The sequence below is a fragment of the Pinus tabuliformis genome, chromosome J (assembly GCF_031772625.1).
Source record: "Pinus tabuliformis cultivar Carrire ecotype Pingquan chromosome J, CPIR1, whole genome shotgun sequence".
Taxonomy (NCBI): Eukaryota; Viridiplantae; Streptophyta; class Pinopsida; order Pinales; family Pinaceae; genus Pinus; species Pinus tabuliformis.
Genome location: NC_142295.1, coordinates 1,464,198,280 through 1,464,217,381, shown reverse-complemented (window position 1 = coordinate 1,464,217,381; position 19,102 = coordinate 1,464,198,280). Strand labels below are relative to the sequence as shown.

The 19,102-nt window shown below is 38.5% G+C and overlaps 1 protein-coding gene across 3 annotated transcripts in view; it reads right to left on the bottom strand.

Annotated features, from left to right (window-relative positions):
- The window catches only part of LOC149232887 (uncharacterized), a 398,827-nt gene that overhangs the window by 197,394 nt on the left and 182,331 nt on the right, over nt 1-19,102 (bottom strand). For all 3 annotated transcript variants that reach the window (XM_089379541.1, XM_089379542.1, XM_089379543.1), the window contains 2 exons: nt 10,688-10,801; nt 10,410-10,551 (listed from right to left, as the gene is read on the bottom strand). In XM_089379541.1, coding sequence (XP_089235667.1) covers nt 10,410-10,551; nt 10,688-10,801 — 256 coding nt within the window. The remainder of the gene's footprint in view (nt 1-10,409; nt 10,552-10,687; nt 10,802-19,102) is intronic.

Sequence of the window (19,102 nt, the reverse complement as noted above, 5' to 3'; positions counted from 1 at the left end):
CTTCTTGGTTAGTTGTCCCAAGGGGACAATGTTTATGAAATCTGTTGATGCATCTGCACACATTAAAGATGCACGTTTATTATGTGAGTTGTTGGACCTCTTCATTCAGGAAGTAGGCCCAAGCAATGTTGTCCAAGTCATAACGAACAACGCTGCAAATTATGTTGTCGCTGGCAAGATGCTTATGGAGAGGTATCCTAACTTGTTTTGGACACCTTGTGCTGCTCATTGCATTGACTTGATGTTGGAGGATATAGGTAAAATTCCTACTGTGAGGGATATTGTTGAATCAGCCAAGAGCATAACAAAATTTATTTATAATCATTCATCTGTGCTTAGCTTGATGAGAAAATTCACCAACAACAAAGAGTTGGTGCGGCCTGCCATTACACGATTTGCCACTACTTTCATATCTCTTCAGTCTCTGTTGAATTCTATGTGGGAGGTGAAGAGCATGTTTCTCTCAGCGGATTGGCGTTCTTTATCTATTAGCCGCAAACCGGAGGGAGAGGGCATATGCAGACTAGTTTCATATGATCAGAGCTTTTGGGCAGGAGTAGAGGAGGTGTGTGCCATTTCAGAACCTTTGGTAAAGGTTCTTCGGTTGGTTGATGGAGAGAAGCCCGCAATGGGCTACTTGTATGAGGCCATGGATAGGGCCAGAGAAGCCATCCGTGCTTATTATGCAGATAAGGGAGACAAGGGGTTAGAGAAACAACAGGTCATATGGAGAGTGATTGATCAGCGATGGAACAATACCCTCCATCGCCCCATTCATGCTGCAGGTGTCTACCTCAACCCTGCATTTTCTTATGCTTGTGGTTTCAGATTTGATGCCGAGGTGATGGATGGATTCTTCACTTGTGTCGAGAGGATGGTGTCATCTGAGCAAGAACGTGAGGAGATTTCTAAAGAAATGGAGATCTATAGGATGGGAGGTGGCACATTTGGTTTTAACATGGCTATTAAGAATAGGATGACCAAAATGCCAGGTAAGCTTTAGTTTGTTTCAAACTTTCAAGTTTAGAATTTCAATGTTTTTTTTTATGTTTCTCATTTTTCTTTTAACTTGTAGATGCTTGGTGGACAAGCTATGGTGCCAAAGTACCCCATCTCCAAAAGCTTGCCATTCAAGTGCTCAACCAAACATGCAGTTCCTCTGGGTGTGAGCGCAACTGGAGTGTATTTGACAAAATACACTCCAAAAAGCGCAACAGGTAAAAACTAAAAAGATTTCAAATTAAATTTTTTGAATTCGTTTGATTAATTTTAATATTTAAATTTTCTAAGTACTAATTTACAATCTATGACCCTAATACAGATTGGAATCCCAACGCCTCAATGACATGGTATACATCTACTACAATCTTCAATTGTGGGTGAGACAGCTTCAGAAACCTACTGATGTGGAAGCCATCTCATTGGACAATATTGATACCACCGCTGCATGGAGAGTCGAGACTGAGAGGCCAATCTTGGACACAATCCCGGATTGGTTAGGTGTGGATCTAGAGGATGTAGCAGTTGCAGAGGAGGGAGAGCCAGAGATAAAGGAGGAGGAGGCGGAGCAACATCAGGGTCAGGAGGCAGTAGCAGAGCTGGATGAGGATGCTGAGGAGGAGGTGACACCATCTAGGGTGGGCAGCAGCAGCGGCAGCGTAGCACAAAGGCCACCTCTTCCATCAGCTTCTAGAGGACGATTGAGTCCATTTCCTTTTGTATCCCCAAGGGCAGGGTCTTCTTCCTCTAGAGAAAAAGGCAAAGCCATTCCCTATTCCCGTAAAAGGGGAAGAGGATCTCAGTGACTGATTAGTGATTACTTGATGACTTTTAGATGACTCATGATGTACATTTATTATATTTTTTGTTGATATTTTGACTCTTGAGAGTTGAGACTCAGACAGGACTCAAAATTCAGAAGTGGATTCACTATTTTGATATGTGATGTAGCACTAGACTTCATATACATATTATATATTAGCTTTCTTTACATGTTTATATGGAAATGCATTTATTTGATGTTGTGGATACTCTAGATGTTAAAAAAAAATTTAAAAAATGAATAATTTTGTGTTTTTTTAATTTTGCCGAGTTTTTCAACTTTTGGACCCTTGCCGAATTAATCCCGACTTCGACTTTTTCCACACTGCCTGGAAGGCCTGGTTGGACAAATGCTCAGGAAGCCCGACGGCGGTTGTTGGTTGAGTTACTAGTCCGGGAAGCCATGGTTGGAATAAATGCTCTAGAAGCCCTCGAAGGCTTGGATGGAGACCAATTTGATGATGGTTTTGTGATGTCCAACCATGATGTGGAATCACTATTGATGGGTTGAGGTGGATGGGCTCTTGAAGCCCTGGATGGTTTTGGATTGATGTGTTCTATGAGATCCCACATTCATGCTTGGAATATGGCACAAGGGTGAATGGCTTAAGAGAGATTTGGCTCAGCCATTCTACGATCGGGTGGAACGTGGAAGTCCCATACCGGGTTTGGATTTTGCATCATCAATATGAGGTTATTTCTCCTTGTAAATCCATGAGTATTATACTGGTTATATGTGGTTTATATGGTTGTGATTTCATTGATATTTCTATTGCTATTATGTTGATTATATATGTGTTTTATGACAGTAGCTATGTATGGCTCTCATCATGTTTTTAATGGTAAATGAATGAACAATGTATCTATGACCTAATGGATGAAATGGTAGTTGATGTGTTGAGGCATCAATGCTTCTTAGCGATTCTCAACTAAGTATGAGACCCCTATGCTCAGATCTGTTATTTACACCTATAGATTACATATTTGTGATATGTTTGACGAAATGTCTGTCATGGCTAGTAGGGGTCCAGTCAAGGTCTTATTCAAGTAATTGCATTTGTATTGTCATTTCCTTGTTATTTTACTATTTTGAAGATGTCATTCAATTTTGGGCAGTGACCTGGGATCTGGGCCTGAAAAAGTGGCTCAAATCTCGGGGATGCTGGCACAGCACTGTGCAAAATAGTCCCTGGAGGCTAGCTTGTAGACCTGTGAGAGCATCCAGACGTCCCTAGACGTTGGCATGCCCATAGCATGAGAGCTTCCAAAGGTCAAGTGGTCCAAAAGCTAGTTGGCAGCGAGGTTCGATTGGTTCCTAAGGGTCCTAATGCTGATGTTGAATGTCTGTATGGTGTGTTTTCGTCGGTTCCACTTTCTTAACATAAATTAGGAGGTCGAATCATATCATAGTGGCCTCTCGTCGCATGTTTACCCCGGCAAGCCGATTGCTTGGGTAGATGTGGGAGGAGGGTGTTATAGAACACCTTCAAAGCAACACAGTTAAAACTCTAACAGTTCAAACCACTCTTCCAGAAGGCAATGAAACAGTCTTTGGAGCATGGATTAAGCAACTACTAAGGACCTCATCAAGTGGAAAAACCTGATGATAGAAGATTTGATGTGGAAAAATGAGTTTTCAATGTAGGTGTCCACAATTGATTTTCATAGAGGCCAACAATCGTTTGAATGGGAGAGCATGCTAGGGTACTAACACTCATTAATGATCATTATATTAAATATAGTTAGATAGGCTTTATTATTATAGATCTCCTGTATATACATCAAGCATACTCATTTGAATAATCAACTTGTGTTGTGCATATATTATCTTGTAATAGGAGGGAGCCCGTCGAAGAGTCCTCTCATCCATTCACTCATTCGCTTTATTGAATCTTGGCATACTGAATTGGGTGTTTCTTATGCTTATTTGGTCATTTGGTACTGCTAACCCCAATTTGCCAGGACAACTTAACGGCTGAGTTGTAGATTGATTTCATCATGCTAGGCCATCTATGGGTACATCCAAGACATTACATTGATAGGAGCATGTTATGCAGTGAGATTCAGCACATTGTAACAACTCGCTATTGTTAACAGTTTATGATCTAGGAGCCAATGTTCTAGGGCATGCTTTTAAAGGTGAGTTGTCTATCCCTGTTCCTAAAGAGCTTACGATCCTGATGAGCTTCATTCCAATGACATGCCAATTGTTTCACAAAACTGTTATTTTTAGCAACTAGGGTTTCAGGGCTCAAGTGTTGGATCAAAGAAGATAATTGGATTCCTTGCAAGTTCACAAGTCTAATGCAAATGTTTTTGTTCACATAAAAAACAATGGTAATTTTAGCACTGTATATTTAACTGTGCCATAATAAGCAGGCATCCTATAGTAGTTCTCTTCGTACTCCAAATTTCCTATTTTGTGGGGACTTAGATTTCTAAATTTGGCATGTTTGTATTTAGCAAGTCTATTTTTAGCAGGTAAATGGGGTACTGTCAAGGATCCAGTGTGTAATGGAAGAATTGTTTGCAGATTCCAATTTGGAAAAGGATGTTTGGTTCAGGTTCAAAGATGAGAGGGTAGCAGGTGCATCTTACAAGGACATGTGGCAGTTATTTATGGACATAGTGGAGAGAGTATCTTTTCTAAAGTATGCATGGTTATCTTTGAAGTTAGAGTTGAACAAGCTTGCATGTTGCTTTTTTGAGATAATTTATAAATGGAAAATCATATCTTTAGATAAAGGAGTATGCATCAAGTTTATTTCAACTTTACTCATCCTAAGGTAAAGTCTCCCCCCTTTCCTTCCATTCAATTTTGGCATAAATGTTAGTTTCTCGGGGAGACTTCAAGCGAAAAAGGACCTATGGCAGCTATTTATGGACATAGTGGAGCGAGTATCTTTTCTAAAGTATGAATGGTTATCTTTGAAGTTAGAGTTGAACAGGCTTGCATGTTTCTTTTTTGAGATAATTTAGAAATGGAAAATCATATCTTAAGATAAAGGAGTATGCATAAAGTTTATTTCAACTTTACTCATCCTACGGTAAAGTTTGCCCCCTTTCTTTCCATTCAATTTTGGCATAAATGTTAGTTTCTCAGAGAGACTTCAAGCAGCTTTTGCCTTCATGCATGTTTCTTTGTATTATTTCAAGGAGAAGTTTGAACAGCTATATCCTTGAAGGAAGAGTTCACAATAAAATCTAATTCCCAGTACATTTCTCAGTTATACTTAGAAAATGTTATGAATCAAATATATATAAAAATATTACAAATAATGTAAATGACAATAATAATGATTAATGATTAATTAATAATTAGTAGTGAAGAGGCATGTCTCTAAGGACATGACCGTTTGTGAAGAGGTACCTACCTAGGTGTATAAGCAGGTCGTCACCCTCATTGTAATCATCTCATATCTTTTGTACTTTCTTATCTAATATATTTGTCATCTAATGGATATTTACATATACCAGATCTTCTGAGTATTTTACAGCGTAAACGAACTTTGTTCATTACATTGGTATCAGAACATTCCTCTGAGTATACTAACTTTGTTCGTTACATTGGTATCACAGCATTCCTCTAAGTATACGAACTTTCAGATTTGATGCTTCTGTGATTCATGATATAATGCTAAGATCTTCTGGAGAAATCACATAGAAAACATACGGTAGATGCATTTCGAACCTCAATCTAGGTTCATCATCAGGACCAGGATGAGGAGCAAGATCAACATACCACTAATATATATCTCACAGATGCAATGGTAAATTTCCAAAGGTCAAAAAAGAAAAATTAATAAAAAGGAATGTTAAGGGACAAAAAGCAATTTATTTATTAGTTATTTTTTGAATTTTATTTTAATTTATTTAATTTCAATTTTAATTATTCAGAAATAATGATATGACACTAACAATTTCTATTATTTTATTATATGACCCTAACAATTTCTAATATTTTATTATACAATCTATTAAGATACAAATATCTTAAAATTATATTAATTTTAAGATGATTGATTAAAAATAATATTTATCTAATAAGAAAGGAAAATTATATAATAAAAATATTATTAATAAAAAGCTAATAAATACAATAATAAAACAAAGATATTACTAATAATAATACAATAAATTACAATAATAATAATAATATCATCCGTTATGTGATTATCATGGTTGAATCAGGAACCATGATATTTTAATAAATCATTATTTTAAAATTAATATAATTTTAGAAACCTAATAAATACAATAATAAAACAAAAAATAAAAATAAAATCAACACAATTAAAGGAAAAAAGGGCCTAGAATAGAACACACACCAATCATGAAAGAAGAAGGAAACCAAGGGGGTTAAGAAGAAGGGACCCACGAGCTGCTTAACTTTCAACCCTCGTCCCTATTAAGAGTCTTACTCCTCGTTTCAATTTCAATGGTTCTCTTAATTTTCAGTGATGGAAATGATCAACCTTCACGAGGACCTTAGAATCCTCTCAGCAAATATGGTGCTTTGTTAATTCAGCATGTTGTGCTAGTGCAGAGGAGCGGGGCCTACAGTGTCTAAGGTTCGTTGCATGCTCCTGAATCCTTTTTGAAATGGAACGACTAGTCTCTCCAATGTAGGGGGTTCCACAAGAACATGGAATTAAATAAACACCCTTCATGCATTTGGGATCAATAGGGTCTTTGACAGATCTTAAAGAGCTACGAATGGTTTTTAAAGGTCTAAAGGTGGAGCCAATCTTTTGTTTCCTCAAAATCCTAGCAATCTTGTCAGTCGTCCCTTAGATAAAGGGAAGTTGGACACTAGAGGCCACCTCAACCTCTTTCTTAGCTCTAGGTCCCTGACTAGCTTTTAAAAAGGCTCGAAAACCTTGGAACTTATTATAACCATTCTTCTTGAAGACATTTAAGAGATGGGTTTTCTCATCCATCAAATGGTCTTCATCAGAAACCCTTAAAGCTAGAGTGTTGAGAACACCTAGCTTTTGGGTTGGAAAGTGATGAGATTTAGCATGAAGATACTGCTCACTATGGGTTTTCTTACGAAAAACCTGGTGGGAGAAAGAACCATCATCTTTCCTTGAGATAAGAACATCAAGAAAGGGTAAGCTTCCATTAACCTCACATTCCACGGTAAATTTAATGGAATCAGATTGATTATTAAGATGCTAGAAAAAAGATGCCAATTTTTCCTGACCATGGGGCCATAAGTTGAAGGTATCATCAACAAATATTTTCCGAATTTTTGGTTTTGTGAAAATTTCTAACTCGAAATTCTACTGCAGTAACTGATTTATTTCACCTACTTATTCTTCACAATAAGTTATTTACGAAATCCCTTCAGCAAACATTAAAATAAATTCTACTGCAGTTATCACATAATTACCCAGAGAAAATAACGTGTTAAAATTGGCAACTAGGGCCAAACTCCATGTGGGTCACCTTATTTATGGCAGCTCATATTTTTCCTAGATTCCTCTTGTCGAGAGGTGTAGGATTGATCTAAAGATCATCGGATTCCGACAAGTATTTATGGAGATATGAATTTATTTGTATTTACTTGACAAATTGTCAAGGTCGGCCAGCAGCTAAATGTGTGGCACACATGCCCAACAAATCATATAAGTACAAGTGAGGTTGATTCATTATCAACTCATCTCATCTCAATGCATCTTCTCTCTCCTCATCTTATTAGGCCAGCAAAGGAGCAGCTTCCCTCACACGTGCAAGAAGAAGGACGAATTAGGGTAGCGTTGACTGATTTAGGGCAGCATTGACTTTTCTAGGGTTGCGTTGACCAAGGGCTGACCAGAGCTGACTTTTGGGGGGTTGTGTTGACCTAAAAGTTGCCCAGCGTTGACTGGCTAGGGCTGACCACAGATTGTTGAACTTTGACTGGTGTTTGACTGAGTATTGCGGACTGTTTTGGGCTGCTACAGATAGCTGTTGAAGACCGAGTTCTTCAAGTTGACTAGAAGTCAATCTTGGGTTGTTTTGACCAAGTTTGACTTTGTTGATTTAGGATTTGTTGTTGCTGTTATAAAATTACAGAATTCTGAATTGTATTATTTCTCTTTGCTAAACTATTGAAGATTAAAGGAGAATTGATCAAAGGGTTTCCCCGCATTGGAGTTTGTCCCTGGCTAGCCGCCACATCTTGTGTCTCTTGTCTTGGCTTGTTTTTTGTTGATCATTTAATGTTATATTTGCACTTTACTTTATGTTTATGTGATTGCTAAACAGTGGCTAATAAAAAGATTTGAAGTAAACTGCTTTAAGCATAGAACATACCATAATTTAACACAACGATATACATGCACAAGAAGCAATCACATCAACATAGTTGTTTTTGTACAATTGTCCCCAGAAAAACCCAATGTGGGAAAACCGGTGCAGCAAATGAGGGTTTTATTAATCTTCAACAACAATCACTTTACAAGGAATGATTTTACGGAGAAACTGAGAGAAAACACCTGAGACTTTCCCCTGGGAACTTTCTAACACCCTGGAGACCATTCTCCCACTACTGCGTCACTCTGCGTGGTTCTGCGTCAGCCTGCGTGAGGGTTGCATCTCCCCTGGGCTGCGTTTCCCTCTGCATTGTCTCTCACTGCCCCTGCATCACCTCCTCCTCATTCACTAACTGTTGTTGATGCCCTCCTCTTCCTCCACCTTGCAACTCTCCCTCTGAAATTGATCTCCTCCTCTTTGAGAATCGATTTTCATTAGGACACTGAGTATCTGTCGGTATATCTCCAAATGATCCTCAAGTCTTCTCTTATACTTTTCCTGTTGATGAATCAACGGCCAAGATTAAGTCTCTAATCAACGGCTAAGATTAAAACAGACTTGATCCTCGTCTCTTAGAAGCTTCTCACCCTTATCTTTAGTAATCCCATTAATATTTTTATTTTCCTAAGTTTAGACTTATGGACCCATTAAAAATATTAATTATTTTAATAACTCCTCATCCGAGTGGAATTTCTCCAAACGATTTATGGGTCTTGGAGATCTCATGTGCCTTAGCCTCTCCACCAAATTTCAAGGCTAGAGCACATCCGATGCTACCAAAAATCAACAGGTTTAAATCGAGCAGAAGTTAAAGCCCTAGATTCAAAATATTCCATAAAAAGGTTAGCAACCACTGGAGAGAGGAGAGAACCCATCTCTACCTCGCATGTTTGCTCATAGAAATCGCCCTCGAAACTAAAGAAGGTCCAGGTAAGGCAAATCTCTACAAGCTTAGTTGTACCAGGATCTGGTATGCGATTGATAACATCAATAGCTTTCTTAATAGGGATGTTAGCGTAAAGAGAGACAATATCAAAACTAACCATAAAATCTTCAAGTTTAAACCTTACATCCTTCAACTCATTTACAAAAGAGAAAGAATCCTTAACAAAAAAACTAGACTTACCTACTAAAGTTTTAAGCTTCCGAGCTAAATACTTAGCAAGGAGATACGAAGGCCCACCTATGGTATTGACAATAGGTCTAGGGGGGGGGGGCCTTCCTTATGAATCTTAGGAAGCCCATAGATCCTAGGCATGAGAGGGCTACTTTCTATAAGTTTGTGACTTAATAAGCTTACAGATCTAAGAGACTTAATAGCTAAGGCAACAGCCTTTGAAACCTTTTTAATGGGGTTCTTATTTAGCTTTCTATAGCTCCCACTGTTGCACAGGTGATCTAACATCTTCTTCTTGTAATCATCTCTATCTAAAATCACCACCCCTCCTCCTTTATCAGCTTTAAGGACAACAACATCAGGGTTATTGTTTAAAGATTTTAGGGCTTCAAATTCCGCCTTGCTAATATTGCTTTTAGGCGGCTTAGCATTCCTAAGAATCACAGAACAATCCTGCCTAATGACATCCTTAATGTGATCAGGCAATTCCCTAATGCCAGATTCAATGGAGCAGATGATCTCCTCAACCGGAATCTTTCTAGGGGCTAGAGCAAAACCCGTTGACCCTATGTTTTCTATGTGATTTCCCCGGAAGATCTTAGCATTATACGAACTTTGTTCGTTACATTGGTATCAGAGTTGTTCGATCATCTGAACGCTCAACCGCTGCACAGAGCCAGTCTGATCCGGCCTTTGGCCATCGACTCTTCGTCAACGTCTATTGTTGTCTAGAGTTTTCTCACTGATTTGCTTGTTATTCTGAGTGCAGATACATAGGTTAACAGGTGCATAACAAGATATGGAGAATTGCAGCTGCACAAAGTCTACCACATATCTCCTGTCTGGCATTTAGATGATGGCTTAACACATGGAAGACAATGGAACGTATACCTTGGTGAATCTTAATTTTCTGCCATTGTCGCTTGCAAAGGATAGAGAGAAAACCAATGTCTCAATTTTTCCAGGCAAGGATGGCAGTCACTCTGACATTTGGACATAAATACATTACAAGAGAGAGAAGTTGACTTGATGTCCTTCCCTCAACCAAAACTGGGTCATAAGGCAGCACTAACATCTGTCATGACTCATTACAAATGATCACTGAAAATAGGATAAATACAAGAAAACAGCTATGACATTATTGATTACAATAAAACCTTCTGCACAATACCTGTAAACTACCACGCATTTGTAACCGGCATCCTGAAATAATATCATCTTCAATAATCGTTGGATTGTTGCCATCACGAGAAATACCCAAGAGCAGAGAACTTAACAAAGCATTTTTTATGAACCCTCCTGTTAACTCATACCTGCCAATACAGAAAAAAAAAAACATAAAATAAATACCTGCACATAGCGGTGACTTGATTAAAGTTTATTAAGCCACATATGACTGACAGAAGCATTAGTTTCTTTTGGAAACATTAGGGTTAATGAGAATTTCACCGTAAAGAAATTTTCTCCCAATCAATGTTCTCAACAACTGGGAGGTGTTCTGATGCAAGCTTCCAGATCTTGTAACGCTGTGTGTGATCTGGTGTGTGAAACTCACTCACACATCTGCAGCCACATAGATTAAATAAATTATGTTCAGCATGTAAATCTGAGTGATTGCAATATAAAATCTAACTAACAACAGTTCAATGAATGTAAGGTCAAAAGATGCAACTCTTCATATCGAAACAGGATCACATAAATCAGTACAGACCTCTTAAAACCAAATGAATCTTACTGGAAAAAAAACTTAATCGCTAAATCAAATATGGAATAAGCTACCTCGATTGATATTATCACCATATTTGCAAATAGTTAGGAAGAAAGAAAACATGCTACTTTTTAAACATTAGAAATTTCAGAATGAGTACCCAAAAGCAAAAGGACATAACAAACTTGAAGAGGAGTGCACATCTTCAAAACTGGGTCTACTAGTGACAAGCAACCCAAGACTTACCCTTCAACCAACAGGCAGTTGATCCTAGCAGCCTTCTCAGTAAGCCCCGTGGACACCACCAAGGATACATCAACCTCTGTTGAAAAGATATTTGTCTTTTTTCATAGGTAGTTTTATTTTGTAATTAGAGATTATTTCAGGAGGTTCAAAGACAATTCTGATTCCAAATAATAATGTTGAAACGGCAGAAAAGAATGTCTCAAGATAGCAGTGTCTTCAGCAAGAGGAAGTATAAGAAGAAGCAAATCAAATCAATAGTTAGGAAGAAAGAAAACATGCTACTTTTTAAGCATTAGAAATTTCAGAATGAGTACCCGAAAGCAAAAGGACATAACAAACTTGCAGAGGAGTGTCCATCTTCAAAACTCAGTCTACTAGTGACAAGCAACCCAAAACTTACCCTTCAACCAACAGGCAGTTGATCCTAGCAGCCTTCTCAGCAAGCCTCGTGGACACCACCAAGGATACATCAACCTCTGTTGAATCTATATTCGTCTTTATTCATACATAGTTTTATTTTGTAATTGGAGATTATTTCAGGAGGTTCGAGACAATTCTGATTTCAAATAATAATGTTGAAACGGCAGAAAATAATGTCTTAAGATAACAGTGTCTTCAGCAAGAGGAAGTATAAGAAGAAGCAAATAAAATCAATAGAGGGTTCCATACCTTTTGCATTACCTCTGTAGTGCTGTGACTTTGCTCTCATGGCAACAATCATGACCAGTCCTCTTAGTCCCCATCTTCGCTATCTTTGGGTCTACAGTGCTTGCTCTGACTATTCCCTGGTGGGTGATTACTCCCTGCCATCATGGGCATTCTTATGTTCTGGGTAGAATTTGGAGGTAGTGGGGGTGGATCTATTAGGACACATGACTGACAAGAACACTTATTATTATTGGCCTTCTAAAGGTAATCGTACTATGAAAGGGTGGAAACACCCATTTCATCATTATCTGTGTGCACCTACATTTTTCCCACATGGACCATTTATCTTATGTATGCACACATCTTTGGCCATGGCCCTCATTTTCCATGGCAGTCTCACTATTCACAATGATTTCACACTCCATGAGGCAACGTTTCTCTTTCTCCAAGGCAAGAAAGAGGCCTATTGCACTCTCCGCAGCATGCCAACTCAACTCCAAGCCAAAGCATCCAAAACGCCCTCATAAAAATGCCTTTTCTAACTGATTTTATCCCCTTGGGAGGGGATGACTTCTCTTCGGGCTTAAAGATGGGAATGTGGTACCTTCTATGTTAAACCTCCTAATACCAACCCAGATTTATTTTCTCGCAACAATTATTTGTTCTCAACAAGTTATTTTGTTAACCAAATAAATTTTGAATTCTTAAAAAAAAAAATGACTCGTATTTTAAGTTCCAGAAATTTATATGCAACGAAAATAAAATCAAAGAGAGATCAATCACACATTACAACAAATACACCCACAACAATTCTCCTTCATTAATTAACCTCAGGAAAATTAGGGTTTCAACTCACAGAAAAATTTAAAGGAAATATGCATTGACTAGAACCTGCAACTCGGCCCCACTGGGAGAATTAGATCCTAGGAATTTCGACCCACGGGAAATCAGCCTCTAAAGAAATTTGACCTAGAGAATTCAGCCCACCTCTTCACTAGTGGCTTTTCCCTATGCCTTCCCCTCACATAACCTTTGCACCTCAAAGAATTCGACCCTCGCAAATTGACCTCCTTCTTGCTTCAACAATGTCCCTGCAATCAGCAGCAATTCAGCCTCCCAAAACGCTCTCAAATCCACCTACACTCTTCCTCCTCTGCGATACGGTCTAGCTGAGCCTCTCGCTCTAGAGAAAATCGCTTTCTCCACTTCTGTGTCTTCACCTCTCTCTTAGGCTTATTTTATAATTTTCATCAAGCCAAAATCCCTAACCCTAATCTCCCTCCTAGAAGTAGGAGATCAATGGTTGAGATCATTTCTAAGTCACTTAAACAATTAAATTGCTTATCCTTAGAAATTGACATAATAGTCCACAGTAATTAATTAACTTTAATTGTTGTACTTTTCTTAAATTAAACTTAGGAATGAATACATAAATCATTTACCCCACCAAGCAACCACATAATGAGGCAATAAATCATCTTCTACATGCTAAGACACCAAACCTATGCAGGAGACCTTTCACAGCTATCACAAGCTTCAACAGTCCCTCCTAGCAAGGGATTCTCCATAGTGTTATGAATATAAATAATTCATAATTAATAGTTAATAATGATTAGTATAGTGAAGAGGCATGTCTCTAAGGACATGACTATATGTGAAAGGGCACATTGCCTAGCATATAAGTAGGCCCTTCATTTGTAACATATCATATCTTCTATACATTCTTTATATATATATATTACTTGCCCTATAATGAATATTTACATATTCAAGATATTCTGAATATTCCACTATGTATAGGAACATTGTTCGTTACATTGGTATCAGAGCTAGTCTGACCTCGCCTTTGGACATCAACCCTTCGTCAAGTTCATTGTCGTTTGATTGAGGCTTTTGCCAAACAAGTTTTCGAGGTTCTCCATTTTTCCATCAGGCCTTTGGCCATAAAAAAATAAAATAAAAAACAAAAGAATAGTGTGTGTGTGCATATATATATATATAAAGGTGAATATTAAAAGATAATATATATGTCTGTACGTGTGTGTGTGTGTGTGTGTGTTCAAGTGAATAATTAAGGAGTTAAAAGTAAAAACAAAAAACAAAAAGATGCATTCCATATGGGACCTTGGTTTCTTTTCAAAATGTCCCTTTTGTTCAGAGGGATATTCTAATTGTCGAGAGTCATTTAGAAATCAAAATGTTGTCTATGCAAAATGTTACAAAACTTTTACATTAGTTGAATATCAAAGTGACACACAAAAACAGTCATCAAAAAGAGATGTTAAGTTTCATGAAAGGATAAAACAATTAATAGCGTGACTTTAGCGGCAAAAGGCAAAGTTTAATAAAGAACCTGCATCTCAAGAATTGAAGAAAACAAAATCAAACTTGCAGGTTGAACACCCAACATCGTTCCTACAAGATGATCTAATCTAGTGTACCGAGAAATTGCAGTTGGAAGATCAAGAGAATTCACATATTAGAAATTTAGAAGACAAGATAGACAAACTTTAACAAAACAAGAAGGCATTGCTACCCACCACCAGTGGGTGACCCCTATAGGAGAAATTTTCTCCTAGATTTGTCTTCAGTCAACAGCCCCTTGCAACCACATGATAGCTCGATGTGCTACCATTCTCCACCACCTGAGTCAGTTGTTGTGTACCTTCACTCATCTATCATGATCGTATGTTTGAAGGTGGACCTTCCAACCCCGAAGGTATGATTTTTCATTATGTAGTTAGGTGTTTATGCTTGCTTTTCTTGGACACACTTGGGCATGGATAAGTGGGGGGCTTGGAGAAAAAAAAGGGCTTGAGCTATACTCTTGTTTCCTTACCTCAACTAGGGGGAGTTGATCTCATATCCTAGTCCCGTGGGATCTCCTTTATTGTCCACTAACTTTAGGAGTAGCACTACATGCAAAACCCTAATTTTGGTTGTGTGGTCCCGTTTCCTAATACCATATATTTCACTCCCATCCGCTCATTACAAGCCTTTTTTTCCCCATTTGGGTCCACATTTGTCCATTGGGTCCACAAGGTGTTAGCCTCCCCTTCATTTTCTCCACACCTTGGGACGGGCCTAGGTCAATGCCCCGAAGATTGATGCAGCTAGAAATAAAGATAAAAGCATAAATTGGCCACATACAATAGGAAATGTACCACAAAATGCAAAAAATGGTCAAGACAATAAAATTTAGCACGTGAGAAAAAGCCAAACATGAGTTCTACCCGCCATCATTATGGCCATCACCCTGGTTCCTAGGGCTCCTACAAGTGTTCCCTGCATCATTAAGGAACCCATGAATGTCCCAGCCCCTAGTGGGCAATGAACTACCCCACCATGGGGGGGGGGGGGGGGGAAATCATTGCTACATCTCACACATAATGCTCTCATCCCCTCGACCCCCGAGCGGTTAAATGAAGAAAAATCAATAAAAGGCAAAAGGAAAATGAAGAAGGGTGGAAAAACAAAGGCTGGGGTAACTCATGTACCACGATTGCTCCCTCCTACATTCATATATCCAAGGTATGGACCTCCCTCATCAAAGCTACCCTTGTACCATGGCATGTGGGTTGGAGCCTCCCCTATTGCCCTCACTTTGTTCCATCACTATTTCACATCACACCTGCCATTTGATGGATGTACCATGAACCTGTCATTCCCTTAAGGGTTGAAACCACCTAATAGGGTCCTTCATTAATTCCTCTTGCCAAGAAAGGAAACATTTGGACATGTCTAAAGTCCCATTTGGAAGGGAAAGCCACTATGAAGTGTCCACTTCCACCCTTGATTAGCAAGCTTATTTACTCAATTGCACTAAGGAATCATTGTATTGGAAGGTGAGGAGACACATTGGATCTTACATGTGATTGCTAGCGGGTTTTCATCTTGGACTTGGCCTACCTATATTGGCTACAAACCCTCCAGAGGATCACAATGGCACTTGTATGGTGAGCGTTAAGAGCCATGGGCCTCCAACAATGCAAAGCATTGATTGCCACACCATGGGCTTCTTCAACAACACCACTTGCTTGTTCATGCTCTAGTTACATGAATTTGATGATGCACTTGGACCATGTTGCCCAATAGGCTACACATTGCACCTGACACTTGGCAGTTGATCCAGGGCCCAAAAGAGGTTGTGCATTTCCTAAAGATACATTGGAGGGCATGTGTCATCTTCTAGCCCTTATTGATGGAGTATTGACTTGATTTTGTGCCACTAGGAAACCCATGAAACCATTACTTGTGTCCCAGAGCAACTTGGGAGCACCAGATGATGTTTTTCTTGGAAATCAATGGGCCACCCCCTTAATCATCATTCATGGAGCCCTCTTCTTCATCATGGCACTTTGAGGACTCCAATAGGCCTTCCAACGACCCTTCTACACCATTGTTTCATCATTTTAGCTAGCTTTGGATGGCTTAGCTTTCACTTTATGAGCTATTGGTCAACTTGTCACCAAAGACATATTATTTTTGCACATTAAAATAATATTAGGGGCATTTTTAGGCTAATTCAAATTAGAGGAGGTTCATATAAATAAAGCTAATCCCCATTCATTTGGATTATCATCATCATCACTACTTGGATATCTCTTCTTGAGTATTTTGCACTTTCTCTCGGTTGTCTGTCGGAGATCTCTTGATGCATTTCGATATCTTTGGAGCTAAAATTTCGTTCTTTCTTGGAGCCATCTGCTTGATCTTGGATTTGGATATATCTATTGTTGTCTTGTAAGTAATCTTGTTGAAGATTTTTGTATGAAAAATGTCCAATGTGTGGGAATTTTGGAACTAGCTCTTTGTTTTGTGCCCTAATTATTTAATATCATAGTAAAGGATTGTTAGATTGCAAATTTGTGTATGTTACTCATTCATAACAAATAGATGAATGTTCCTAGTGGAGAAAAACTCGTTTTTCTTCCATGAAAATCCATAAGTAAATACTAGAGAATGTTTGCTAGAGCATCATTTTCTAACCTCCTTGAAGACAATTTCAAACAAATTTCGAATCACAAACTCCATATTCCAAGGACAAGGCACTGATCCAAGTGAATTTGGTGATTACCCCTTCTTCCCTTCTCTTTTTCTCCTCCAAAATTTTCGGCCTCCAAACCTAGACAGCCTAGCTAGGGCTTCCTGTGAAATTCATTAGAGGGACTATTTTTCGAATCCACTTGGATAGGCTACTGCGTTGGTGTCTCCTCTAGTGATCCTCCAGGTTTCATGCAATTCCCACTATTCATTCTCGAGAAATATCAAACCCTAGCTATAATTTTCAAACCCATCATGAACGTTTAGGTGTGTTGGCTTCATTGAGGGTTTGTGCATATAGTATTCGGTGGAATAAATCATTCAAACCCTTTCTCTTATCCCACCTTGACCTAGAGAGCACTTTGGAGAGTCTTCTCCCACAATTATACATAAACCCTAGGTCTCGTGTGCTACCATTCTAGGTTTCTCAAGGAGAACTAGAGGTTATTTAGAAGCACATAAGCATCATACAAAGCTTCTTGACTATTCCTAAATATCTCTGAAGCCCTGACCTTCGGCCTCTTTGCCATTATTGGATATCATTAACCCTAGGTCTAGGTCTCCTCATAGGTCTTTCTTGGAGAGCATGTTTGCTTCTCCTAAAGCATTGAACCTTAATTTGAGCCTCTCCTTTGAATGGGCCTTGGAAATCACAATATACCTATTCATTGATTCCATCATTAAAAGTGATTTCCCTCGTACCAGGACTTGTCCCATCAGTGAAAGTCTGTAAAGAACATGGGACATTGATTGGGGTGGCAGTGGGTCTTTGTCCCATTGTTTTCATGTGGTCTAGTAGCTGTCCCTTAGGTACTACTCCCAGGACCCTTGTTAGATTGTGTGGCAACATTTTTGGTGTTGTTGCCAAAGAGATGACACGTGTCTTGTTCCTACACAACATTATCAATATATCCCTTTGGCAACTCCAATGGAAGAACAAAGTCCTAGTTCTTCAATGAAATTCAAAGTCAATGCTTGTAGGGTGAAGCAAGCATCTCTCAAGGCATTAGAATTCACCCTGGCGACTCCACAGTGGTTTGATGTGCAAAATCATAAGAGATGTCTCATTGTGGAAAAGGAATTGTCACTGAGTTTCCTTGTAATAACCTTGATCTAAAGACCTTTGAATGCTACAAGAAAGACTTGATGGATGGAGTGAATATTGTGAACATATAGTAGATCACGAGGGCAAGGAATTCCTATTCGATTATTGTAATAGGAAAGAGGAAGAGCTCTATGAAGTGTTGGGAAATCCATAGAGGTGGCAGTTAAATAATTTCCCTTATTAATAATATTATCTTGTCATGTTTTTATTATTATTAGTTCTTTCGATTTATCTTTTCTTATCATCAAGACAAATGCCAAGCAATAAATAAAAGAGTACACAACATGTAGGCACGCTGCCAAGGCAAAACCCCACTCTAGGGAAAAACCAGTCAAAGTTCTTCCTTTAGTAGATTCAAGATGAGACGACCAAGACCCTTACAACTTAGACCCAAGACATCCTCCATCAAGTCATCCTTGTAACTGTGAGAGCATCAAGTCCCCATCTCTGTGATAGCAACGAAACCATCTCATTGTGAGACCTTGTCACTTTGGCAACACTTAAACCTTCTTCACTGCATCTAGACCTTGTACCAAAACTAATTTACTAAGATAGCACCGAGATCTCATCATTGTATTAAGATCTCACCATTGTAGTTGCACTGAGATCCTATCTCATCACGATTTCATCACTACAGAAATATCAATATCTTTTTCCACTGTAATTACACCGAGACTTGTGATAATCTTGAGACTGTAATAGCATTGAAATTGTGATCATTGTAATAGCCCAAAACTTTTGTTGAATAACCCAAGCCTCTTTCCTGTAAAGATACTGAAACATGTTCCTCTGAATTCCTGTCTAAATTTCTGTGTTAGTAATGCGAAGTCCTCATCCTTATATATATATAGTTCTTTGTCCATTTAAATAAGCCGACATGGTACTTTTGAAGACTAGTATCACTGAATTGAGTTGACATGCTAATGTATAATTTTGAGGACGACTTGAAGATAATTCTTTCAACAGCAAGGAGACTTGACTTGATGGAGGAGTCTTCACAAATTGACTTTGACAATAACCTAAAGCCTACAATGGAAGCTTGACCTATACATTTGACCCAAGCATGAAACCCATGCTTTAATAAGTCAATTAAAAAATAATAAAAATTATTTTT